Source organism: Schistocerca americana, chromosome 3, assembly GCF_021461395.2.
Source record: "Schistocerca americana isolate TAMUIC-IGC-003095 chromosome 3, iqSchAmer2.1, whole genome shotgun sequence".
NCBI classification, from domain to species: Eukaryota; Metazoa; Arthropoda; class Insecta; order Orthoptera; family Acrididae; genus Schistocerca; species Schistocerca americana.
In genome coordinates this window covers 356,582,215-356,610,181 of record NC_060121.1, presented here as the reverse complement: position 1 = coordinate 356,610,181, position 27,967 = coordinate 356,582,215, and the positions used below count along the sequence as shown (strand labels likewise).

The following is a 27,967-nucleotide window of genomic DNA, read 5'->3' as shown; positions in this document are numbered from 1 at the left end:
CATCCCTGTTTTAAAGCTTTTTAATCCGAGCACTTCGTTGCTGATATTCCACTCTTACTGTTCCCTCTTGGTTCTTGTACATATTGTATAGTACCCGTCACTCTTTATATCTTACCCCTATTTTCCTCAGGCTTTCGAACATCTTGCGCCATTTTGCATTGTCTAGCGCTTTCTCCAGATGGACTAATCCAATGAACGTGTCGTGATTTTTCTTCACCGTGCCTTCGATTATCAACCGCTACTAAGAACTGCATCTCAGGCGCCTTTACTTTTCCTGACGCATCTTCAGATCTCTTCTCAATTCGTCTGAATATCATTCTTGTCAGCAAATTGGACGCGTGAGCTGTTAAGCTGATTGTACAAAAAAATGGTTCAAATGGCTCTGAGCACTATGGGACTTAACTTCTGAGGTCATCAGTCCCCTAGAACTTAGAACTACTTAAACCTAACTAACCTAAGGACATCACACACATCCATGCCCGAGGCAGGATTCGAACCTGCGACCGTAGCGGTAGTTCGGTTCCAGACTGTAGTGCCTAGAACCGCTCGGCCACTCCGGTCGGCTCTGATTGTACAATATATATACTTATACATACAATATATATACTTTTCGGCACTTGCAATCTTTGGAATTGAGTGAATGATATTTTTTCCGAAAGTCAGATGGCATATCTCCAGACCCATACATTATACACACCAGCGTGAAAACGTGAATAGTCGTTTTGTTACCACTTCCCCCAATTATTTTAAAAATTCTGAGGTAATGTTACTTATCCCTTCCGCCTTATTTGATTTTAAGTCTTCCAGAGCTCTTTCAAATTCTGATCCTAATACCGGATCCACTATATCTTGTATATCGAATCCTGCTTCTTCTTCTATCACGTAATTAGACAAGTCCTCCCCCACATAGAGGCCTTCAATATATTGTTTCCACCTTCCCGCTCTCTCCTTTGCATTTAACTGTGGTATTCCCACTGCGCTCTTAATGTTGCCGGCCTTGCTTTTAGTTGCAGCGAATATTGCTTTGACTTACCTGTAAGCTGAGTCAGTCCTTCAACAATCATTTCTTTTTTGATTTCTCCACATTTTTCATGTACTTTCTTTTTACTTCTTTCCTAAGTCACTTGTATATCTGTATTGCTGAATTTCCTTGAACGTTTTTTCTATTTCCTTCTTTCATCAATTAGCTGAATTATATCCTCTGTTACCCATGGTTTCTTCGCAGTTACCTTCTTCGCACCTATGTTTGTCATTCCAACTTTTCTGACTGCCCTTTTTAGAGATGTTCAATCTTCAACTGAATTGCCTACTGAGCTATTCTTTATCCTAGTATCTGCAGCCTCAGAGAACTTTAAGCGCATCTCTTCATTGCTTAGTACTTCCGTATCGCATTTCTTTGCTCAGTGATTCTTCTTGACTAGTCTCTTAAACTTCAGCCTACTCTTCATCACTACTAAATTGTGATCTGAGTCTATATCTATTAGTACCACAGGACAAAATCGTGTGGAATTGTGTGGCGTAGGTGGATATGGCATGCGTGAAGAAGCCTGAGGTCTCTCTTCCTCGCCAAACTGAGATGATAATCAAAGTAGGGCCAATGTTACGCTATATCAGCGTAATGTCTCCTAGGGATAATAGTTCTTTGTCCAGTATGTTAATTTTCGGGAGAAATGATAAAACTCAGATAAGAAACGTTAGAATCTCACTTATTGTGCACATCCAGCATAGTATGAAGAATAAATTATTATGTTTGTAGGTGATCTGTGAGTAGGGAAGGAGAGAAAACTGGTACACAGAGCTGCCCTCTCTGGGAGTCGTAGTTACTCAAACCCGCCTGCAAATCAAGCCGGCTTTCAAGGATGTTTACGTCAATCGATAGTGCTCCAACTCTACGCTAGAGTTCGTCAATCAAAGTTGTTGGTGAATGGCGGTTTGGCAGTTTCTCAGCAACCCGTAACCAGATGTTTTCGTGGTTTCAGCAGGTGAGAGATCTGAAGAACTTGCTACCAGGGCAACAGTAGAACGCCGTCTGCACTAAAGTAGGTGGACAACATACAGTCTTGCGTTATTTTGCTGGAAGATAATATGACAGTGAGATTGAAAATAGGGCGCAGCCATCGGTTTTAATATGTCAGACGTGTAATGCCTGCTGTCCGAACTACCGGCCATGTGAACAGAGCTGATCGTGTTGTATACCTCATAGCATAACAATGACGAACGTATTCTAGTAATTGTCGCTCTCCTAGGAGCCTCCACACATGGCTACCCGTATCGCGCTGCACAGAGAACCGAGACCCGTCCAAAGAAACGGTGGGAGGGGCGTGGCGCACTCCTGTGTCCAGTGTTTCCGATGAGCGCACCATTGTCACCGCTTCTCTCGCAGCTGCCTCGTCAAGAGAACCTGCAACAATGGTCGCCGTACTGTCAATGCCTCAGACGGCGTTCCAGTGTCCGTGTGGAACCCACCTTGTTGCTAACAACACCATTCAGTGACCAGAGGACTGCGATGTGACTGTACGACCATGCCCGCCCGTTAGAACAACATGTCTGTGCTCACGAAAGCTATTTGTTTGCAGCGTTAAATCCTGCATGCTGTAAATGTGGTCCTCCTGAACCAAGTGATTTTGCGTTTCCCGACAGTCGTGAGATCCCAGCCAGCCCGTCCATTATTATCGCGAAACGATAAACAGCCCCCCGCCCCCTCAATGGGCTATGATCCAGCCGCTGGTATTCTTTCCTTCTTAGACCTTGTGTAACACGATTCTCTCACAATCAACCAACATTCAGTTCATTGTCTAAATGAAAATTATTTTACTGATGGAACGTTGTGTTATTGTGCTCTTCAGTACTCGTTACATGTGACTTATGGCAAGTTTCGCACACTATGAAGCGCCCATATTGCAACCCTGAAGTTCGCCCGGCACAGGCGAAAATCTGTTACTGGTTAATAAATAATAAAAATTTTACTTGTTTCGAACGACTACGTATTCGTCAGATACATTATTTTATGTTCAAATAGTTTATTTTTAGTTCTCCTTTATGCAGCTGAGATGTGGACAGTAACTGAAGGGGACTGCAAGAGAACTAATACTCTCGAGGTGTGACATATAGGAGGTTGCTGAGAATATCATGGATGGACAAACGAACCAACAAATCAGTCCTTCAAGAACTCAATTTGGAAAAAAGTTTGTCCAGTATTTGTTTCTAGCGAATCCTGCAGTTCATTGGTCGTATAGTTGGACGACATGAGGATAATGCAAAAGAAGATCATCCTAGGTGAAGTTTAAGGGAAAGATTGCGGGCAAGACCATTAAGACGACAAATGGATCAGATAAAGGAGAAGTCACAACAATCATGGGGCCAGCTACCCTGAGATGCAGAACACCGGGAAAAATGGCGACTGACTGTTGAGAGAATTGTATGATTGGTCACAATCTTTCAGCTATAAAAGACAAAGTGCTGATAATGAGTTCATTTACCAGCTTCTCAACGTTTGTAGAAGTAATATTTTCCGCACTCTGTACATCAGCACATTAATCTGTGTGGAAAGCTACATCTTTCTAATGACATCGTCCACACCGTGGTTGAGCCGGCAGCACAATTGGTTGCCACACGAAATAGCTGGGATTGATTCCAGGTACACAAAAGGATATTGCTTCTAAGGACTAGATGAAGTTGCAGGTCAAATGAAGCACGCTCTAATTCGTAGGCAATGTAATGCACGTTTCGATTTGTATTTCCGCATTCAGCTTTCTTCTCTAGCCTGTTGTAGTCTCTGTTTCGTTACACTGACTATATTCTAATCTCTTCCAGGTTCATGCTGGTCCTAGTCTGCCTCATCTTCAGCGTCCTCTCCACTATAGAAGAGTACGGAACCTTCGCCAACGCCACTCTCTTCTGGATGGTGAGTACTCACATTTTTTTCCCTTTTTTATGGTAGACTACGGAGGTCTCTCTCTCGTAACTATACTGCGGCGAGGTTGTCGCGAATTATTTCATTTGATTGAAGTACAACAACATCCAACAATTGTACACTGGAAAGTTGTATAATTTTTGTAACTGTTATATCGGAGTACCTAAGGTACTTTTTTCGTGTTAGGAACAACATCATTGTTTTGGAAGAGATAATACCTCGTTTATCTGAGCTAGGTGGGACCGCAGGTCTCCCAGATTATCCGAAAATTCAGAAAAAATTAAAATAACATTGGTTAAATGGTATAAAAACAAACAGTGTACTTATTTTCACGTAAACACGGGAGTTATGCATTATTGTTAAATAAATTCTAAGCGAATATTGAAAAAGTACAATGAGATTTGTTCACTTAAATGATCGGAAAATCTTTTTCTTAGTCACATTATTACGTCGTTTATGTATAGCACGATCACACAGGTGTTTCGTCAGGATTAGTGTCGGGCAAAATTTGTTGTGCCTTACGTTCCATATAAACCATTATGTTTTTCAGCTGAGTTGTTGCCTCTGTATGTGTCATTATGTCTTCAGACTAAGCGCCAACTTTGTCAGATAATCAATTATAACCATCGTCATTGTCTGCAGACGAACAAACAGCGATAATTTTGTTATCAGATCTTACCGTTGTCAATTCACGGTCAGTCCTTTATATTTATAGCACCTACGTATGAACATCTTGGAATGTTTTCAAATGCTTCACTGATCTCCGAAGGATCGACATTGCAACAAAATTATTCATCCAGCGTACGACCTGCGTCAAAAGAGTGACAGATGACTGGTTCCAGATCATTCTTCCAGTCGGACACCGTTGAAGTTCGAACACAAAAATCAGCAACAATGTTTTCAACAGTTCTTCTTCGTTCATCTTGTGCAGTACGCCTAACGTTTTGTCCACGATACCACCTTCTTTCTCTTTGATGTTTATTTTACTCTGGCAAAAAACAGAGGCATTGCAGTACTGTACACGTCAACTTGTTAAATGATACCGTGACAGGGTGCGTGTATGCCGCCTAGCTGAACTTAAATTTAGTGATTGTTGTCATCTATTGTTTTTGTTATTACTTCCGAAGTATCGAATACTTTACAGCTACTGTACTTGATAAAAAACGATCCGGATGAACCGGACATCCGGTTTATTGAGGGCCGGATGAACGAGGTTCCACTGTGGTCGATGTTTGAGACGACACACGAAAATATCTAAGGGTGAAAGCCAAAAGAATGAAGTGATATTACAACATGCTCTGTAGAATAGGTTCTGTATTCGGATGACCTCAGAAGTTAAGTCCCATAGTGCTCAGAGCCATTTGAACCATTTTTTAGAATTGACATGTGATTACATTTTCACGCAAATTTGGTGCATAGATCCTGAGAAATCAGTACCCAGAACAACCACCTCTGGCCGTAATAAAGGCCTTTATACGCCTGGGCATTGAGTCAAACAGAGCTTGGATGGCGTGTAGAGATACAGTTGCCCATGCACCTTCAACACGATACCACAGTTCATCAGGAGTAGTGACTGGCGTATTGTGACGAGCCAGTTGCTCGGCCGCCATTGACCAGACGTTTTCAATTGGTGAGAGATCTGGGGAATGTGCTGGCCAGGGCAGTAGTCGAATATTTTCTGTATCCAGAAAGGCCCACACAGGACCTGCAACATGCGGTCGTGCATTATCCTGCTGAAATGTAGGGTTTCGCAGGGATCAAATGAGGGGGAGAGCCAGGGGTCGTAACACATCTGAAATGTAACGTCCACTGTTCAAAGTGCCGTCAATGCGAACCAGAGGTGACCGAGACGTGTAACCAATGGCACCCCATACCATCACGCCGGGTGTTAGGCCAGTATGGCGATGACGAATACACGCTTCCAATGTGCATTCACCGCGATATCGCCAAACACGCATGCGACCGTCATGATGCTGTAAACAGAATCTGGATTCATTCGAAAAAATGACGTTTTGCCATTCGTGCACCCAGGTTCGTCGCTGAGTACACCATCGCAGGCGCTCCTGCCTGTTATGCAGCGTCAAGGGTAACCAGAGCCGTGGTCTCCGAGCTGATAGTCCATGCTGCTGCAAACGTCGTCGAACTGTTCGTGCACATGGTTGTTGTCTTGCAAACGTCCTCATATGTTGACTCAGGGATCGAGACGTGGCTGCACGATCCGTTACAGCCATGCGTATAAGGTGCCTGTCATCTCGACTGCTAGTGATACGAGGCCGTTGTGATCCAGCACGGCGTTCCGTATTACCCTCCTGAACCCACCGATTCCATATTCTGCTAACAGTCATTGGATCTCGACCAATGCGAGCAGCAATGTCGCGATACGATAAACAGCAATCGCGATAGGCTACAATCCGACCTTTGTCAAAGTCGGAAACGTGATGGTATGCATTTCTCCTCCTTACACGAGGCATCACAACAACGTTTCACCAGGCAACGCCGGTCAACTGCTGTTTGTGCATGAGAAATCAGTTGCAAACTTTCCTCATGTCAGCACGTTTTAGGTGTCGCCACCGCCGCCAACCTTGTGTGAATGCTCTGAAAATCTAATCATTTGCGTATCACAGCATCTTCTTCCTGTCGGTTAAGTTTCGCGTGTGTAGCACGTCATCTTCGTGGTGTAGCAATTTTAATGGAAAGTAGTATTTCCTCTGCCGTGTCGCGCGTGCGGAACTAGATCGGCACGAATTCCTCCGCGCCCCGGCTATATAGGGCGGTGCAAGCCAAGATATCGGCAGTTCGCTCCACCGCATCTCTGGGACAATCATGCACCGGCTCTTAACAGCACAACCCGGTCGGAAGCCACTGCGGTGGGACCTACGACATACCAGTGATGCAGTGATATCCCGAGACGTATCTGTCCCACAACTACACCGAACATTCAACTTCCGTCGTCAGGGATTATCAGTGGCATAGTCTTCACGTCCCACTACGTTTATTCACTGTGTGTTCCAGGCGTATGCCAGTTAGTGTCTGAAAAGTTCTACTCTTTTTTATTGCGAAGAGTTTTTCCTTTATTCTCAAATCTCTCTTCTGTGGTCGTAATAAAGCCTTGTTTTTTGTTTACCTGCGCATTTTTAGTGCTTATAAGTATCTCCCCATGGGATTTATAGCACAATGAAATCACTCCCTTCCTCTGGGCATTCATTCTCACGTATTACGCGGTCGAAAAACTACAGTTCGCAGAATGATCAGAACTAGGATGACGGCCGGCCGGAGTGGCCGAGCGGTTCTAGGCGCTTCAGTCTGGAACCGCGCGACCTCCACGGTCGCAGGTTCGAATCCTGCCTCGGGCATGGATGTGTGTGATGTCCTTAGGTTAGTTAGGTTTAAGTACTTCTAAGTTGTAGGGGACTGATGACCTCAGAAGTTGAGTTCCATAGTGCTCAGAGCCATTTTTGAACCATGACGACGTTCTTAACAACCTTTGACACTGCTGACACCCTACACCCCCTCCCCAGAAGATTCTACCCTTCTCTTAAGGACATCGTTGGCCAGCAACCCCACTGAGTGTAATCGCACCCCGTACGACCGCAGTTTTTGTTCCGGTGTTTAGGTTGAAACCGGTAGATACCGTTCCCAACCATTCCACGAAATACGAATTTGATCCGCTGAAGCGGAGGATGCTTATGCCTTCTCAGTTCTCCTGTTTCGCGCCCTTGTGTGGCGTGATCGAAGACGGAAGTTGACCCTGGAAGTGAATAAAAGTAACATACTGCGCAAGCATGCCAGAGGAATTCCACTACTATACATTTACACTATTGGTGTAAAATTATTGTAAACGGAAACTACCGCAATATATAGGAGTAACCTACTGGAGTGACCTTACAGGTAAGTGCAGTGACATCATAAAACATATAGGAAGAAAATCAGATGTCAGACTGAGATTCACAGGAAGAACCTTAAGGAAATATAATTCATCGACGAAAGAAATGACTTACAAAACGCTTGTTCGACCGATACTTGAGCACTGATTATCAGTCTTCGCCCCTTATCACGTTGGATTAATCAACGAAATAGACAAAGTCCAGCGAAGAGTGGCGTGCTTCGTCACGGAACGTCTAGTCGGCGTAAGAGCTTTTCGGAAATGTTCAACAACATCCGAAAGAGTACGTCCCGTAAAGACTCGGACAGCGTATTACTTTCTCCCGCATAAATCTCGCGAAGTGACCAGGACGAAAAAGTCCGAGGAATTAGAGCGAATGGAATGGGGGGATTAAGTAGCGACAGCAGAAGTGCACTCCTCCACACACCGTCAGTTGGTTTGCGGAGTGTAGATGTAGATGTAGATCACCATATATGCTGCTTTAAAGACAGAGCAAGCCTCTAAATTCCGCGTTCTGTCGTGAGGTGTGGATTATTTTTATCCATTTTATTTCGGAAGGTATCTCCGTAATATTCTCCGTAATATATCCCCAGACGCTGGCTAGATTAGACTGACCAGAAATTCTGACTTTCAAGTTCGTGACAGCAGTGGCCAGGCGATGCACGTAGAGATCGAGAGACCACACACCACGTGCCGTTCCTTGTCGTAGAAGGAAGGTTAGAACCAATTGATGATTCCGAATCACGTTGTCCGATAACCGTAACCAAAAAATTCTGGCATGTTGGACAATTCGTTCGTTCTCATCTGTTTCCTAATTTGTCGTTCGTTGCTGCCACAGACGGGCCCTTGACAGGGCTGAACATTCTACGTGAAGCAGTCTCGTCGTGTAGATCGCCTTACCGGTGATCTCTCCCAAACATCCCTCCGCAGTGTTTGACACTGTTTTAAAATACCTCTTGTCCCCTGTTAGACCAGAAATTATGGAAAGGTGAAACAGCGTTCCCAGGCGAGTGGCTCGGAAACGGGCAGACACTATCCTACGGTCACGGAAAAAAGCCGCAACACCAAAAAATAATTAATGTAGATGATGTCCATTATAATTATCCGGGCTGTTATGCCGTGGTCGGTTGATGAATTCTGAGGTGATTCCCAACGTTTCGTCTCCGACTGCGGGAGACATCTTCAAGGGGGTCCGTAGCTTGATGGAAGGTCCAACACACACACTGGCTCGCTACTGACTGCCGCTAAATTCCGTGTCCGCGCGCCCCCGCGCCGCGGCGTGACGTCACGTGTTTTGAAAACTTCAGTGCAATTGGCCGCTGTCCGTCGCCGTCGATCGCCGTTGCCATCACCCCAGTAGTGGACGAGCGGTACACATCTTCTTTAACACCGGCATTCATATACCGTTTAATCTGACGCCCACCTCCTTTCGGTTGAAATTATTTGGGTGTTTAGCGATTTCGATTGCCTCCCTGTAGAGCCTTTCGTAGTATCCGCTCGTGGCCGCTAGTACTTGCGTCTCCTCGAAACGAATATTGTGGTTCCCTGGCTGGAAAGCATGCTCCGCAATAGCTGATCGTTCCGTTTCTCCTCTTCTACAATTTCCCTTGTGCTCTTCCAAACGTTTAGAAACAGTTCTTTTGGTGGTACCCACATAAACATCACCACAGCTGTATGGGATCCTATACACTCCAGATTTTTCCAATGGTTGGCGAGCGTCCTTGGCAGGCCTAAGGTATTCCTGTATCTTCCTGGTGGGCTTGTAAATTACGGTAATATTCCGCTTCGTCAAGATCCTCCCTATTCTTTCCGTTACATTTTTAACAAACGGCAGGAAAACCTTAGATTTTGCAGTAGCCTGTACGTCAGTATGATTTCTGCGTGGCTGCCTCAACGCACGTTTTATTTCGGCGGACGAATGTCCGTTCTTCGTTAGTGCATTGTGGAGATGTTCCATCTCAGCGTCGAGCAACTCAGGTTCACAAATATTTCTAGCTCTGTCCGCTAACGTCTTGATAACACCCCGCTTCTGTTGTGGGTGGTGGTTCGAATCCCGGTGCAAATAACGGTCCGTGTGCGTGGGTTTGCGGTACACTGAGTGGCCCAAACTACCATTTTCGTTTCTAAACACAAGCACATCGAGGAAATGTAGTTTGCCGTCTACCTCCTCCTCCATTGTAAACTGAATTCTTGAGTTTATACTGTTCAGATGTTCGTGGAACCGGCTTAGTTCCTCCCTACCATGTCTCCACAACACAAACGTGTCATCCACGTATTGGAACCATACATTTGGTTTCTTGCTGGCAGTACCTAAGGCCTGTTCTTCGAATTTCTCCATAAAGAAGTTTGCAATTGCGGGACTTAGGGGACTTCCCATAGCCACGCCATCCGTTTGCTCATAAAACTGTTCATTCCACTTGAAGTATGTGGTCGTCAAACAACACTTAAACAGCTCTAAGATATCGGAAGGAAAAATTCGATCCAGCTGTTCCAATACATCATTAAGTGGAACCATGGTAAACAGCGATACCACATCGAAGCTGACCAATATGTCCTCCGGCTGGACCACTATGCCATTCAATCTGCTGATGAAATGTGTCGAATTCTTTATATACGAGTCCGAACGGCCCACATGTGGTTTTAACAGCGTAGTCAATAACTTGGCTAACGAGTAGGTGGGCGAACCAATGGCACTTAGTATCGATCTCAACGGAACATTTTCTTTATGAATTTTGGGCAATCCATAAAGCCTCGGTGGTAGCGCAACCGAACTGCAGAGACCTTTCTGTACACTCTCTTCAATGGAGGACTATTTTATTAACCGCGACACAGTTCTGAGAACGTTGTTAGTGGGGTCCTTATTCAGCTTCCTATATGCTTGCGGATCCAGTAGATCGGTAATTTTTCTCTGATAGTCGGCCACATCCATAACCACCGTTGCGCTTACTTTGTCAGCTGGGAGAACCAAAATACTATCGTCATCATTCAGGAGTTTTAAAGCTCTTCTCTCACCCACAATTATAATGGACATGATATTTCCGGCCGCGAAAGTTTACATTTTAGTAATTAATGTAGAGTGATGAAATTTTGGGAATAGTTTTGTCTAGGTAACATATTAAGTGATTAACATTGCAAGACCACAGGTTAATGGACGCGTTACAAATGTGAAATGCTGGTACATTAACAACCACCAGATTGTTGAATTAAAGCATGCAAACGTGTGTTCATTGTGCTGTACAGGTGCCGGATGTCAGTTTGTAAGATGGAGTTCCATCCATGTTGCACTTCATCGGTCACAGCTGGTTGTGAATGACGCTGAAGTCGTCGTCCGGTGATGTTCCATATGTACTCGATTGGAGACAGATCAGGTGATCGAACAGGCGAAGGCAAAGTGTTCACATTCTGTAGAGCATGTTGGTTACAACAGCGGTATGTGGACGGGCGTTATCGTATGGGTAAACACCCTATGGAACGCTCTTCATGAATGTCAGCACAGCACGTGGAATCACAGGCTGATGTACAAATTTGTAGTTATGTAAGTAGGCTGTTTATGTTTTCTCTATGTAAGTAGGCTGTTTATGTTTTCTTATTGGCAACGTTACGTAGCGCTCAATATGAAAATCACTGGCTGTGCTGTGTGCAGCCTGTGGCTAGTTTGCATTGTTGTCTGCCATTGTAGTGTTGGGCAGCGGCAGCTGGATGTGAACAGCGCGTAGCGTTGCGCAGTTGGAGGTGAGCCGCCAGCAGTGGTGGATGTGGGGAGAGAGATGGCGGAGTTTTGAAATTTGTCATGCACTGCTATATTTATATATGATGATATCTAGGTAAATACATTGTTTGTTCTCTATTAATATCTTTCATTTGCTAACTATCCCTATCAGTAGTTAGTGCCTTCCATAGTTTGAATCTTTTATTTAGCTGGCAGTAGTGGCGCTCGCTGTATTGCAGTAGCTTGAGCAGCGAAGATTTTTGTGAGGTAAGTGATTTGTGAAAGGTATAGTTTAATGTTAGTCAGGGCCATTCTTTTGTAGGGAATTTTGAAAGTCAGATTGCGTTGCGCTAACAAAATATTGTGTGTCAGTTTAAGCACAGTCGTGTATAATTGTTCAAAGGGGACGTTTCAGTTAGAGTGCATGGGATAACCACAAGAGTGCTCCTGCTATTATACGAAATCGCGCCCCAGTCCATAATTCCAGGTATAGGTCCAGTGTGCCTAGCCTGCAGACAGGTTGGTTGCAGTCCTTCAGCTATCCTCCTTCTAAACAAGACATGGCCACCACTGGCACCGAGGTAAATCAAGCTTTCATCACAAAGCACAACAGACCTCCACCTTGCTGTCCAGACAGCTGTCGTTTCAAACAACTGAAGTTGCAAATGGGGGTGGTTTGGGATCTACATCTACATCTACATCCATACTCCACAAGCCATCCGACGGTGTGTGGCGGAGGGTACTTTGAGTACCTCTATCGGTTCTCCCTTCTATTCCAGTCTCGTATTGTTCGTGGAAAGAAACATTGTCGGTATTCCTCTGTGTGGGCTCTAATCTCTCTGACTTTATCCTCATGGTCTCTTCGCGAGATATACGTAGGAGGGAGCAATATACTGCTTGACTCCTCGGTGAAGGTATGTTCTCGAAACTTCAAGAAAAGCAAGTACCGAGCTACTGAGAGTATCTCTTGCAGTGTCTTCCACTGGAGTCTATCATCTCTGTAACGCTTTCGCTATTACTAAATGATCCTGTAACGAAGCGCGCTGCTCTCCGTTGGATCTTCTCTATCTCTTCTATCAGCCCTATTTGGTACGGATCCCACACCAGTGAGCAGTACTCAAGCAGTGGGCGAACAAGTGTACTGTAACCTACTTCCTTTGTTTCAGGATTGCATTTGCTTAGGATTCTTCCTATGAATCTCAGTCTGGTATCTGCTTTACCGACGATCAACTTTGTATGATCATTCCATTTTAAATCACTCCTAATGCCTACTCCCAGACAATTTATGTAATTAACTGCTTCCAGTTGCTGACCTGCTATATTGTAGCTAAATGATAATGGATCTTTCTTTCTATGTATTCGCAGCACATTACACTTGTCTACGTTGAGATTCAATTGCTATTCCCTGCTCCATGCGTCACTTCGCTGAAGATCCTCCTGCATTTCAGTAAAATTTTCCATTGTTACAACCTCTCGATATACCACAGCATCATCCCCAAAAAGCCTCAGTGAACTTCCGATTCTATCCACAAGGTCATTTATGTATATTGTGAATAGCAACGGTCCTACGACACTCCCCTGCGGCACACCTTACATCACTCGTACTTTAGAAGACTTGTCTCCATTGAGAATGACATGCTGCGTTCTGTTACCTAGGAACTCTTCAATCCAATCACACAATTCGTCTGATAGTCCATATGTTCTTACTTCGTTCATTAAACGACTGTTGGAACTGTATCGAACGCCTCGCGGAAGTCAAGAAACACGGCATCTAGCTGGGATCCCGTGTCTATGGCCCTCTGAGTCTCGTGGACGAATAGCGCGAGCTGGGTTTCACACGATCGTCTTTTTCGAAACCCACGCTGATTCGTACTGAGTAGATTTCTAGTCTCCAGAAAAGTCATTATATTCGAACATAATACGTGTTCCAAAATTCTACAACTGATCGACGTTAGAGATATAGGTCTATAGTTCTGCACATCTATTCGTCGTCCCTTCTTGGAAACGGGGATGACCTGGGCCCTTTTCCAGTCCTTTGGAACGCTACACTCTTCTAGAGACCTACGGTACACCGCTGTAAGAAGGGGGGCAAGTTCCTTCGCGTACTCTCTGTAAAATCGAACTGGTATCCCATCAAGTCCAGCGGCCTTTCCTCTTTTGAGCGATTTTAATTGTTTCAATGGGATCGGCACTACAGTGCGTCTGGCTCGGAGCTGCCCTTGAAACAACCTATTTGTAACAGTTCGTTACGCTGGTGTGGTGCCAACTGCTGCTTAAATTGCTGCTGCAAATGCAGTACGATGCGCCACAGCCATACGCAGAACCCGATGGTCTTCCTCCTCGGTGATGCCAACTGACTGCCCGGAGGCCGATCTTCTTGTGACCGTATATTCTCGTGACCACCGCTGTCATCAGTCATGTATACTGGCTACATTCCTGCCAAGTCATTCTGAAATATCGCAGAAGGAAAATGCAGCTCCTCGTTGCCCTATTACTCGATCTCGTTCAGACTCAGTGAGGTGTTGGTAATGGCGTCTTTGTCGCCTTAAAGACATTCTTGACTAACACCAACTCACAGGGTCCAACCTCAAGGTAACTGACGTTCACGACCGTTATAGCGTGTATTTAGAGCAAATCTGATTCGCTTCCTCATTGTGACGCTACGGTCGCCATTCTTCTGCGACCGGTGCGATGTTTGATTAAACATCATGTTTGAGATTTAGAGATGCGTCTGCAGACGTTCGTTTATGTCGCACAACTCCTCATTGGCGTTGCGATTTTTTTTCCGTTATATTTGCAGCCCTGATTGCATTGTATCCGTCTCCTCCTACAGGTGTGATTCGTCCTTTTGAATAACCTTCTTCTGGTTCGTATGAAGAGTGGGGCAACGGCTGGTCTGACCTTTAGCCGTGTTTTCAAATCTCTTTATTCAAATCCAACTGGTTTCGGTAACACCTGCACGGTCATCAGGACTATCTTTTGGCAAAAATTGGACCTATGATTAAAGTTCCATACGGCCATAACATAAAATTAAACTCAGCATCCGCAGATCTGCTCGTACATTAAGTGCGCAAAGAGCATTTCTTGCGTGAACAAATTTCAAACATAATTTCACATATATTCTAAACGTTTCCAATTTCTATGCTCAACGTCAAATATTCAAATGGCTCTGAGCACTATACGACTTAACTTCTGAGGTCATCAGTCGCCTAGAACTTAGAACTAATTAAACCTAACTAACCTAAGTACATCACACACATCCATGCCCGAGGCAGGATTCGAACCTGCGACCGTAGCGGTCGCTCGGTTCCAGACTGCAGGGCCTAGAACCACACGGCCACTCCGGCCGGCGTCAAATATTCAACGTATTAACTCCTTTACAAAGTAATTATACGTTTAATACAATTTTATGCAAGGGAATTCGATTCTTTAAATAACAGGGTGTGGAGAGGGGGGCGGGGGGCGTGTATTGGTTGGCTCCTAAATCCTTATAAGTTTTATGATACTACTAACCGAACACTACTGGCAATTCTCTCTCTCTCTCTCTCTCTCTCTCTCTCTCTCTCTCTCTCTTCTACATTGCCAACCACTCGAGCTGAGCTGGTAGCTCACGAATTTCGGACTGTAACAGCTATGCTCGCAAACGGTTGAGCAAATTTTGTTATTGGGCCGCCCTATTAGCATACGTTACAACCGGCGCCGCGCCGCTCTGCGGCGATTCATTTGCGCGCGCGCTCTGTGGTTTCAGGCGGTTAGCTAATTAGTGTGCAGTGCTAACGATGCTCAACAGGTGGCAGCACCTGTAACGTTCAAACAATCGATTGGCGGGCGTTCTGCCGGCGCTCTGGGCCATTTTTTTTTCGTCAACTCGATTGTCAGGGCTTCCCGGCAGGCGAAGCCATTGAACACATTGTTCGCTGTGACTGAGTTAGAACGGTTTTGTACAGCATAGCGGCCGGAAATGACTGTAAACTTCCGGGAAAATCATTAAACACCGACTGTACACTTTGTCTGAAGAATACGAAACAAAGCAGTTTACATCTCATGCGCTTGAAGACTGTGTAATAGGAATGGATCAGAAATGCAAGGTAGATCATAATCTCCGTCATAAAGGATTCAAAGCTTGCTTCTTGAAATGTCCCATTTTCATTAGAAAAATATTAAGCGGAATATATTTTGCTCTTCGTTTTGTTTTATATTTTACCAATCAATTGAGAAATCCGTCTTTAAACAAAATTAAAACGAAATTCTAACAGCTGAAGAAATTAGTTTTTTCAACATTGTTTATGAAAGTTAAAATAGAGAAAAGATCAAACCAACCAACGGTTTACAGATGAAAATCGACAGTCATTTCTTTAATATACACTATTTGATAAAAAGTATCTCTACGCTCATTCATGGGCATTAATATGGTGCAACCAGCTCAGCTTTGTAACGGCTTGAACTCTGTTGGGGAAACTTTCAATGATCTGTTCGAATGTCTGTGAAGCAATGGCAGCCCAATCTTCCCCAAGGGTCGAAACCAGAGTAGGTTGTAGTATTGGCCAGGGTCAATAATGAAATAGACGTTCTAACTCATCCAAAAGGTGTTCTGTTGCGTTCAGGTCCGGACTCTAAGCAGGCCAGCCCATTTGAGGAACGTTATTGTCCAAATAGCATTGTCTTGCCTCACAGATGCTGCTTTTTCGCACGCTGCATGTCTTGCTGGTACAATCAGCCACTGTCTCGAACTGTTCCTCTCCTATACCCAGTACACAATGCTGTAAAACGTGCTCATATTCTCCAGAATTTAGTGTTTTTTAAGCGCATTAAGGGGAATACACCATTAACCCTGTAAAACACCCCCGTACCGCAACACTTCCTCCCCTTTACTTCATAGTCGGAATTTCACGTTCTCCAGGCATTCGCAAAACCCAGATTATTCTGTCAGACTGCCACAGGGTATAGCGCCATTCATCACCCTAAATTATTCGTTTCCGGTCATCCAATTCCCATTGGCGTCTCTCTTCACAGCACATCGAGTGTCACTTAGCATTGACTATAGGAATATGAGGCATGTGAGGAGCCGGTCGAACATTGTACCACACTGTTCTACCTCCGTAAGCACAGTCATTGTGTTAACTGGAGTGTTGGCAACACTGTGGAACTTACGAGTGATGTTTCCTTTTAACTCCTTCGACACTGCTCGACAGCCCCCGTCCATCAGTACCTGAGGTTTGTCAGATAATGGTTTAGCTGTGGCTGCGGTTTCGCGTTTCTGCCTCAGTCTCATCACCAACAGTCATCTTGGGTAGCTTTAGAGGTGTTGAAATGCCCCTGATGGATTTCTTACTCAGGTGACATCCAATGACTACTCTACTTTCGAAGTCATTGATCTCTCCGACCTGTTCTACATCTACGTCTATTCGACTGCTTTGCGATTCATACTTAAGTGCCTGGCAGAGGGTTCTCCGAACACCTTCAGACCGTTTCCATACCGTACACTAACAGCATATGGGAAAAATTAACACTTAAATCTTTCCTTAAGAGTTCTGATTTTTCACATTTTATTACGATTATCATTTCCCCCCGTATTGGTTGGCAACAGTTTAATATTTACGCACTCAGAGGAGAAAGTCGTTGACTGAAGTTTCATGAAAAGATCTCGCCGCATCGAAAAACAACTTTGGTGTAATGATTGCCACCCGAACTCTCTTATCATATCCGTAGCATCCTCACCCCTAGTTCATGTTAGTACAGAACTAGTTGCCTTTATTTGGACTTTTTCGATGTCCTTCTTCAGTCCTGTCTAGTAAGGATCCCATAACGCATAGCTATACTGTAGCAGAGGACGGACAAACCTGGAGTGGGCAGTGCCTCTAGCAGACCTTCGGCATCTGCTAAGAATTCTGCCAACAAAAAGTGCATTCCCTTCCCCACAATGATATCTACGTGATAGTTCCATTTAAGTTGTTCGCAATTGTAATTGTAGATGTGTATATGAACTGACTGCCTTTAGCCGGCAGCGATGGCCGAGCGGTTCTAGGTGCTTCAGTCCGGAACCGAGCGACTGCTACGCTCGCAGGCTCGAATCCAGCCTCGGGCATGGATGCGTGTGATGTCCTTAGGTTAGTTAGGTTTAAGTAGTTCTAAATTCTAGGGAACTGATGACCTCAGATGTTAAGTCTCATAGTGCTCAGAGCCATTTGAACCATTTTTTTTTTTTGACAGCTTTGAGATTCGTGTGACTTATCATGTACCCCAGTGATACCCAATCTAGTCCCTACAACAGATACTGGGCGTTCCAGCATTCATGGTACACAGTAGGTTTTCGTAAGATTTTAAACATAAATTATTTGATAAGTAATTACGATTGTATGTTTTACCTTGCTATAACTCTGTTTTGCAAATTTTATAAAGTGAAGTTACTTCCATACTTCACAAATCACGATTGCTGAGGAACTGGTGAGCGGTTAGAAAATTTTACTACTAATAGAGATACAAAAGTGGGTAAAAAGGGATGACTACCATTTGTGTAACCGATTATGCTTTTCTACTTCCCTACTGACAACACAGTACCCTCCACCTCCTCTTATACCGGCGGTTCCGCCTTCCGTGATAAAATGGTTCAAATGGCTCTGAGCACTATGGGACTTAACATCTGAGCTCATCAGTCCCCTAGAACTTAGAACTACTTAAACCTAACTAACCTAAGGACATCACACACATCAATGCCCGAGGCAGGATTCGAACCTGCGACCTTAGCGGTCGCGCGGTTCCAAACTGAAGCGCCTCGAACCGCTCGGCCAAATCGGCCGGCCTTCCGTGATATCTCGTGTTTCGTTCAGCAGTACACATCGATGCCTAGATGCTTCTGATCACATAGAGTAATTAGACAGCGTCGACAGGGTAACCTTAAACCAATCAGCCCAGCCATATAACCTTTCCAAGAAAATCCCTGGAACAGAAAGTCTGGTAATTACTATGCAAGTTAAACCCAAAGCGAAATGTAATAAATAGGTGAGTTATAATTATAGTTTTGTCAGAAACATAGCAGTATCGTGGTGAATCGGTGCCCTTATGCAGTACTGTCGAAGCTACTCCCTTCACCACAATCCTTCCTCCCCCCCTCCCTCCCCCAAAAAACTACCTTTCGGCAGATTCTTCCTGCACAGACTCAGCAAATTAAATAATTTTTTATTTAGGATTTAGGTTTAATAAACATGAATTTGCTTAAGTGAACTCAATTGATGAAAAATGTTGCGCGCAACAAATTAAGTGTATCATTGCTGTTAATAAAATACAAATTGTATAAACTTTCTAAAAACATTTACGGTAGAACAAAATCTGTATCTTAACATTTATGACATCTACTGTACGTTGCAACTGTGTAAAGTTAACTTTAGTATAAAGAACAGACTTTATTTGCTTCCCATAAATTATTTATTACAAATAGAAAGAAGAGCTGTAATCAAGAACTGAGAAAATACTCCTTCCCAAGATTTCTGCTTTTAGTGTAACTAGCTTCTGTCCACGACTTCGTGCTCCTGGATCTGAAACCAGTTCGAATTCTGAAAAATTCTGAAGTTTTCCATCGGTGAGAAAAACGGATATAAAAAAATGAAGGTGAAGCTGTCAAAAAGGTGCAACGGTAAAGAATTGACGTGTCTGTAAACACGGATACACATATTTGAAGTAGAAAACTTAAGTAGACCTGGATAGGTTAACAGCCTGGTGTTGTATTTAAACAAATTACGAAAGTTAAAGAATTTGATGTTTTGCCCATAGGAGCCATTATAAACAAATTATCTGAGCAAGCAACTCGCGAGTTAGATACGTGGAATTTTTAATTGTCCATGTCAGAAACAGTTCGTCCTGAGGTCCACGCAAGCTGCTCGAAGTGTTTGTCCTTGCGACTTATTGATGGTGGTGGCGAAGCCAATGCTCGTGACAAACTGTGCGCATTTGGATTGGAAAGAGAAAATGTTGGGAATGAGGGGTATACGTTTTAAGAAAACTATTTCACCAGCTCCTCAGCCCTTGAGAATATCAGATGTTATTACGAAGGGATACCACTTTAAGGCGAGTTCAATAACACAACTTCGGAGGGGCTAAGATCCGAAGCAGCACAAAACCGAATACCACTTCCAGAACGGCGTTATGCGCGGGGAGTTCGGATGCAGAAACGGAAAAACAAATACGGAATCATAACAGTTCTATCACTTCACTTTTGTAGCTAAGACACGACGAAAACCTATGAAGAAATGTAAGAAGGTGATTTTTAGTGTCAACTCGACGAACTTATCAGCGATAATAGTTACACCGATTCAAGAAGGAATTCAAGAATGTCTGTGGATGACGGGATTAGCACCGTTATTATGATACTAAAAAGTTCCAAAATACTACTGTTTATGGATTCTATGATTTCTATCCTGGTTTATTCAGTTGAGTTTTATAAAACCTGCTGTCCGGACTTCTTTCTTCCTATATAATAAAATGATCCTTACTCGAAACAGAGTGGATGCACATCAAAAAACAATTCCAATTTTACTCATTTCCGTGGACAATTTACGCTGGACCTAAAATTTGATTATGGCCAAATCGTTTCACAAAAAGGTACCTAAAAGTTCCTAAGACAGTTTCCCTGTATCTGTTATGGACTCCGATTTCCCTGTACTGACCCAGTTAAAGACAACACTCTGTATGTATAGATAATTCGACTTCTTGGCGGCGTATCAAGATGAAACATACACCAGATTTTAAGTTAGACCTCCAACAATAAAACTGTGAAAACCGCATCTAATTTCGTGCGGTAGTTTCTGGGTGATGCGCGCATAAATATACGAACAGACAGACAAAAAAATTCTAAAAATAATTTTCTGGCTTCTATCGCTGCTATAAAGATCTCTCATATTAAGCTTTCTTAAATATCTCCTGTGTGCAGACATTAGCCAGTTACAGTTTTATTTTGTGTATAGATATGACTTTAAATTGCTTAGAGCGAAGCAATCTCTTTCATTAAAATGAAGTTTAACATTTGCGTCGTATCCATTGGACAAGATAACGAAATTCGGCAGTCTCCTTTTAATAATCCGAGACCTTAACATCGTCTTTCATCGCTTCTGCTCTGCTGAAATTGCGTTCAAAAGGTGCAGCAGTCTCTAGAATTTTCATAAATGCCCTCAATGCTATTGCCGTGTTTTGATAGACGTCTCTTAATCAGTACTTTCAAAAACAGTTAGTTCCAAATAACCAAAAGAGAAGACGACAACGGTCTTCATCATCACTTTTATCTTGACTTGAAAGTGCTCCCAGATCACCAGATCCGTGAGCTATACAGCCGATGACAGAGCATAGCATAGCTGTCCATTCAGTTAGGGCTTTCGGACAGAACGCGCCTTCACGGCGTTCTGGCACCTCCCAGTGAATAATTTTTTTTTTTTTTTCTCTCTGGAACGAGTCAACATGGAAGATTTAAAACAGTACATGTGAATTAAATCGCAAAGTAACTAAAATTTGCCGCAGCACCGTTACGAGTGGAAGCGACAATGGCTGACCAACGTCATGGCAGCTGTGTGGAGAGGAGAGGAAAGACGCGGGAATGTTTTTCCCTTTGTCATGCATTGCTACCAACTCAGGCGCCACGCACCGACCAGCTCCTGTAGTAAAATGGCGCGCGGAACTAACTTTTCGTGAAGTCGTTCACCGAGAAACTACAATGGAACTGACTGAACTTTGCACCTGGCAGCAGTTAAGACATGACGTCAAAGTAACGAAGGATACCGAATTGTGCCGATGCGCGTCGAGCAGAACTAGTGAGCAAAGTGACACAGCTACGGGGACCTGTTCTTTATATTAAATCTTGTGCTTTAGTTGCTTTTGTTATGAGAAACTATGGCTGGGGTAGAGGGGGTGAGGCGTATGGTTGAAAAGGTGGTCCCGACACCTAAAATTTTATAAATTAAACGCTTTATAGAATCAATAAGTCGCAAATCTCGTTATATTAATCGGACGAGGAAAGATCCTTGAATCTGAAAAATTTGAAAAAATATCATATTACCGCCATAAGCTGCTGGTATAATACTTTATACTGACAACCACTTTCAGTCGTCTGACCATCGTCAAGTTCATAAAAGTATTCACAACATGATGTTAGTAGAAATAAAACCATGAATAATGCACTGTCATGACAAAGTAATATAAATTACGTCGTCGGCGTACAACAACTGTGGGAGGGAGCGTACACGTTCACGTTAAAACTGTGATCTGTGTTAACGCTCTGAACATATTCCTACCATGCAGAGGAGACTGAACAGCTGCCTATTGTTTGAACGGTAACTATGACGACTTTATATTTCGCCTAACATGATGTTGTGAATATCTCTTACCTAACTTGACGATGGTGAAATGGCTTTGTGACAACCGTGCCCGCTAACAGTCATGGGATCAGGGTACAATTTCTTCTTGTAGACAGAAAAAAGGAACACGAGAGGTCGAAGAGCTCACGTAGCTCTCTCGGTTAATTCTTAGTTCCATTTTGGCGCACTCTCTGCGGCTGCGCCATTGGTGGGTGAAGAAAGGGATGGGGGGCGGGGGGGGCACACCTTCGTCACGACCATGTTCAAAAATGCACTGAAACACATTATTGATAATAAAAATGATGTAGTGCAGTAGTTATGACAGTTATTTTTACTTATTATTTTAATAAATACAGCAACCATCCACTTTTTTACGTATTTTTGCTTAAGCTTAATACATGTTTCCATTTTTCAACCATTTTCTGTTTGTGTAACATATGTTTGGGTCTTCAGTCAGTACATATGGTAGTTATATCGTCCACAGGAAACTGCTTAGCTACTACACTTCGGTAGTTGTATATTTACGATGTATTGCTGTTTAAGTGTACTTACTTTCTACTCCGTTTGTTACTACGCCGATTTTCGTCCTTATGGATGTGGCATAGCCACTTTTTTAGTTCTGCACAAAAACAGCCCGCAAACCGCCATGTTGCCGACTGACTTCTTTGTTTACATCCGAAAATTTATCTGTGGTGAAAGATTACGTTTTGTTTATAGGTTCTGCTATGGTCAAACTCATATTTTGCTAGAGCTTCTGCAGGTCTAAGTAAATTTAAATTGTTTAACATCAGTGCGCTTAGTGTTCTACACTGTTAATAAGTGCATTAGTAACTTTTTACGTTATGTGGTACATCATTAAAAAAATAAAAATAATTTACTACATCTTGTACAAAGAAATTAATATTACTTTTTTCCTCTCCCTATAGCTTACCCTTATTTCCTTAGAATTTTGAGCATCTTGCACCACTTTACATTGTCGAACGCTTTTTACAGGTCCACATATTCTATGAACGTGTCTTGATTTTTCTTCAGTCTTGCTTTCACTATCAACGGCAACATAAGAACTGCCTGTCTGGTGCCTTTATTTTTGCTATGGCGAATCTGATCGTCATGTAACAAGTCTTCACTTTGCTTTTCCATTCACCTGTATTTTGTCCTTGTCAGCAATTTGAATGTATGATTTGTTAAGCTGGATTCCGTATCTCTTCTATACCAATTCCTGTTTCTTCTTCTATCACATCAGACAAATCTCATCCCTACCAGTAGAGGCCAACAATGTAGTCTTTGCACCCATCTACTCTCTCTTCTGCATTTAACAGTGGTATTCCTATTGCACTCTTAAACTTACCACCCTTGCCTTTATTTTCACCAAAGGTTATTTGACTTTTCTATATGCTCAGTCAGTCCTTCCGATGGTCATTTCGTTTCCAATTTCTTCACATTTTTCATGTAGCTATTTCGCCTTACCTTCCCCGTACTTCCTTTTTATTTCATTCCTAAGCGACTTCTGTATTCCAGCAATCCTCTGAACATTTTTGTACTTCCTTCTTTCATAGAACAACCGAAGTATTTCTTTTGTTACCCATGGTTTTTCCTTTGTTACCTTTTTTGTACCTATGTTTTTCTTTCCTAGTTCTGTGATTGTCCTTCTTAGAGATGTCCAATCCTCTTTAACTGAACTGCCTACTGAGCTATTCCTTATCACAGGTTCTTTAGCCTTAGAGAACTTAAGCTTATCTCTTCCTTCCTCAGCACTTCCCGTATCAATACAGTATATGATTTCGGATTCTCTGCCTGGTCATGATGTAATCTATCTGAAATCTTCACGTATGTCCTGGCCTTTCCGAAGTGCACGTCCTCCTCTTGTAATTCTTGAACTGAATATTTGCTATTACTAGCTGATATTTATTGCAGAACTTGATTAGTGGTGGTGGTGGTGGTGGTTAGTGTTTAACGTCCCGTCGACAACGAGGTCATTAGAGACGGAGCGCAAGCTCGGGTTAGGGAAGGATGGGGAGGGAAATCGGCCGTGCCCTTTCAAAGGAACCATCCCGGCATTTGCCTGAAACGATTTAGGGAAATCATGGAAAACCTAAATCAGGATGGCTGGAGACGGGATTGAACCGCCGTCCTCCCGAATGCGAGTCCAGTGTGCTAACCACGAACTTGATTAGTCTTCCTCAGCTCTCATTCCTAGTACCAAGCCCATATTCTCCCGTAACCCTTTCTTCTACTCCTTATCCTACAACCGCCTTCCAATCCCTCATGACTATTAAATTTTCATGTCCCTTTACGTACTGAACTTCCCGTTCAGTATCCTCATAGACTTTCTCTACCCTTCATCTTCGGCTTGCACGTTGGCATGTGTACATGAACTATTGTTGTAGGTGTTGGCTTCGCGTCGTGTCTGATGAGAATAAGCCTATCACTGAACTGTTCACAGCAACATACTCTCTGCCCTACCCTCCTATCCACTGCGTTAAAGACACCTAATGTGTACCCACAGGACATGTGGCCTATAATTGAAGAAGTGCCATGATGGTCTTTCCATTGGCAAAACATTCCAAATAGTCCCCTCGTTTGGATCTCCGCGAGAGGACTGGCAATGAGGAGAATTCAGAAAATATCGTTCTTGCGAAACACAACTAGCTCTTTATACTCATGAAGTAATGAGTGCTATCGATAGAGGATGTCAAATTGATCCATATTTTTAGATTTCCAGAAGGCTTACGACACCGCTCCTCAAAAGTGTCTTCTAATCAAAATGTATGCCTGTTAGAAAGGTCACGGTTCGTAGTAATAGACGGAAAGTCATCGAGTAAAACGGAAGTAATATCCGGCGTTCCCCAAGAAAGTTTTATAGACTCCCTATTGTTCCTGATCTATATTAACTACATAGGAGACAATCTGAGTAGCCCGGTTAGGTTATTTGCAGATGATGCTGTCATTCACCGTCTTGTAAAGTCATCAGCCGACCAAAACGAATTGCAAAATGATTTAGATAAGATATCTGTATGATGCGAAAAGTGGCAATTGACCCTGAATAAAGAAATGAGTACTACAAGAAATCCGCTATATTTCGATTGCGCGGTGATTCACACAAATCTGAGGGCTGTAAATTCAACTAAATGCTTAGGAATTACAATTACAAATAACCTAAATTGAAACGATCACATAGATAATATTGTGAGTAGAGCAAACCAGAGACTGCGATTCATTGGCAGAACTCTTAGAAGGTGCTACAGATCTACTAAAGAGAATGCTTACACTACATTTCTCCGCCTTATTCTGGAGTATTGCTGTGCGATGTGGGATCCACATCAGGTGGGACTGACGGATGACATCGAAAAAGTTCAAAGAAGGGCAGCTCGTTTTGTACTATCGCGAAATAGGGAAGATAGTGCCACAGACATGATACGTAGAGTGGCAATCATTAAGACAAAGGAGTTTTTCGTTGCGACGGATCTTTTCATGATATTTCAATAACCAGTTTTCTCCTCTGATTTCTAAAACATTGTGTTGGAACCCACCTACGTAGGGGGGAAATGATCATCACGATAAAATAAGAGAAATCAGGGCTCGCGCAGAAAAATTTAGCTGCTCGTTTTTCCCTCGCGCCTTTCGAGAGTGAAACGGTAGAGAGACAGCTTGAAGGTGGTTTATTGAACCCTCTGAAAGGCACTTTATTGTGAATAGCAGAGTAATCCCGTAGATGTAGATGTAGATGTAGATGTAGAGGTGACAATGATGAAAAAACTGAATAACCAACGAAAGGATGGCGTTCTACGAGTCGGGCGAGGAATAACAGAAGTTTAAAGACGGAAATTCTTAAGGATCAATTTAGATATAGTGGGGGTCAGCGAAGTGAAATGGAGTACACATTCATTGAAGTGTCTGAACGCCTATGGATGAATGGGGCCCTATTCTTGCACTAAAGCTGAAACATGAGAAGATAGAATGTTGGACGCTGGGGTCTGGAACAAAGTCGTCTCATTCCGTAGATGTTCTAGTGGATTCAGTTAGGAACTGTGGGCCGGCCACTCCATTTCAGGAATGTTATTGTCGAGAAACCACTGCCTGAGAGATATTGCTTTATGTCAGGGAGCATTGTCTTGCTGATACAAAGAACCATTACTCAGAATCACTCGTGGCTTGCGAGGAGCTGCTTGACCATTGTACCCTATTGTTTTTAACTCGCTACCCACAGTCGTCGACGATACTAGTCTTACCGTTCCTATTAGTGTTGTATTGCGAAACCGTCGAATGGTGTTTACATGTCAATAGCACTTTAGATGGATATGCCGTATTCGGCGAATATTTACTATTCGCACGATATATGAGAGAGAATTGTCAGCGCATGTGCTTCGGTAAGTGCCGAAGTGATAAAGAATACCACTCAATCCATGATAATAAGATTGCAGCACTGCAATGACACCAACGGTCATCATTTCGAACACCTTCTGTAAATGGACGTTCATGCCACCTGTGTTACTTTCGTTGACCATCAAATACCTTACTGTTACACATCACTGGATTCGTCTCGATAGCCGCTATCAGAAAATAAGCACCAAACTATAGCATCTCATTTAGAAAAACAAAGTTGACTTCGTATCTCTGACGCGGCACCACCTAGCAACAAAAAACCCAACGTCATTTTATGGCCCAATATTTTAGTTATGAGGCCCAACTTAAAGTGAACACGTTTCATAACAGAAAGATTATTTTAAGACCACAATATGAAAGCAAAGTCCGTCGAAACCGATTCTTTTAGGTTAATACTTAAGCAAACTTGGTTTTTGAAAGCTTTTAAAAAGTAAAACAGATCGCCCCTTCTGTCTTCTCAAAATGAGCAAATTCAATCATATATAAGTGTAAAATTACGTAATCACGAAAACTTTGTTGTATTTTAGAACAAAAATGTAAAACGAGAATCTGAAATTGGAGATAGAGCTAATAAGAATAAAGCACATCACTTACTGTGTTTTGCGTTATCGGATGTCTTCAATTATATTCACTCTCTCACTCACCTCTTTGTTCATTTGCTACAAATTTTCTCTCATCAGTTGTATTACTTGAAACATCATCACTTTAGCTTTACCTGTCGAAATTGTCATAATTTATATTGGTAGCAACCTGACTCAGTTTACGTAGATCATTTCCAGCTTTCTCTACCATGACCCGATTGTCAGCAAGCAGTATTGTTGTAAAAGATATATTGTTACTACCAAAATGTTGTTTATTGTTTTAACCTAATTCTTTGTCGTCGCGTCAATGTGAACAGTATAAGTTTGGGTGAAAGTAAGCACCCACTTCCTACTCTTTGGTAAATATTTGCTGGGATTGATTCACACCTCAGAGCATGAATCTTTATCATAATATGTACCTCAGATTAAGTGCGTAGGGGTCCTTGTATCTTCATAGAATATCCCTCAAGACATTTTTTTAACCCTGTGTAATGCTTATTGATCCCCTATTGGTTTTGGTCGGCGAGCAATTACGGTTTGTAAGCCTTCACATGTTGCCACCATGATAAACTTGGTTACTGAAATCCTGAACTGTCTATGGTAAAACCAGCTACACTTGTAAAAATTATTTCTTCCTAAAAAAAAGCACTACCCCGTTCCAGGAGATACATCCCATCTTCAGTTGGATCTGCAAAATTTTAAATGAATAGTAATACCCATACACATGGTTAAGCTAATCAAAGCTAAATAGAACAGAAATTCTCATAAAAAATCGCTATACACACATTAAAATGTGTGCCCACAAAGGATACATAACTAAGGTTAAAATATGTTAAAATAGTGCATCCCTGGTACATGGAATGCAAGACAATATCCTTGGTTGGTTGATTTGGGGAAGGAGACCGGACAGCGTGGTCATCAATCTCATCGGATTAGGGAAGGATGGGGAAGGAAGTCGGCCGTGCCCTTTCAGAGGAACCATCCCGGCATTTGCCTGGAGTGATTTAGGGAAATCACGGAAAACCTAAATCAGGATGGCCGGACGCGGGATTGAACCGTCGTCCTCCCGATTGCGAGTCCAGTGTCTAACCACTGCGCCACCTCGCTCGGTAAGACAATATCCTCTTCAATTCTAGGTCTGCCAGGAAGTCTCTCGCAGAG

The 27,967-nt window shown here is 43.0% G+C and overlaps 1 protein-coding gene across 1 annotated transcript in view; it reads left to right on the top strand.

Annotated features, from left to right (window-relative positions):
• Positions 1-3,563: 3,563 nt before the first annotated feature.
• Positions 3,564-27,967, top strand: part of LOC124606079 (potassium voltage-gated channel subfamily KQT member 1-like) — a 296,924-nt gene continuing 272,520 nt past the window's right edge. The window contains exons 1-2 of the mRNA XM_047138043.1: positions 3,564-3,637; positions 3,814-3,904. Of these exons, the coding sequence (XP_046993999.1) occupies positions 3,564-3,637; positions 3,814-3,904 (165 nt within the window). The remainder of the gene's footprint in view (positions 3,638-3,813; positions 3,905-27,967) is intronic.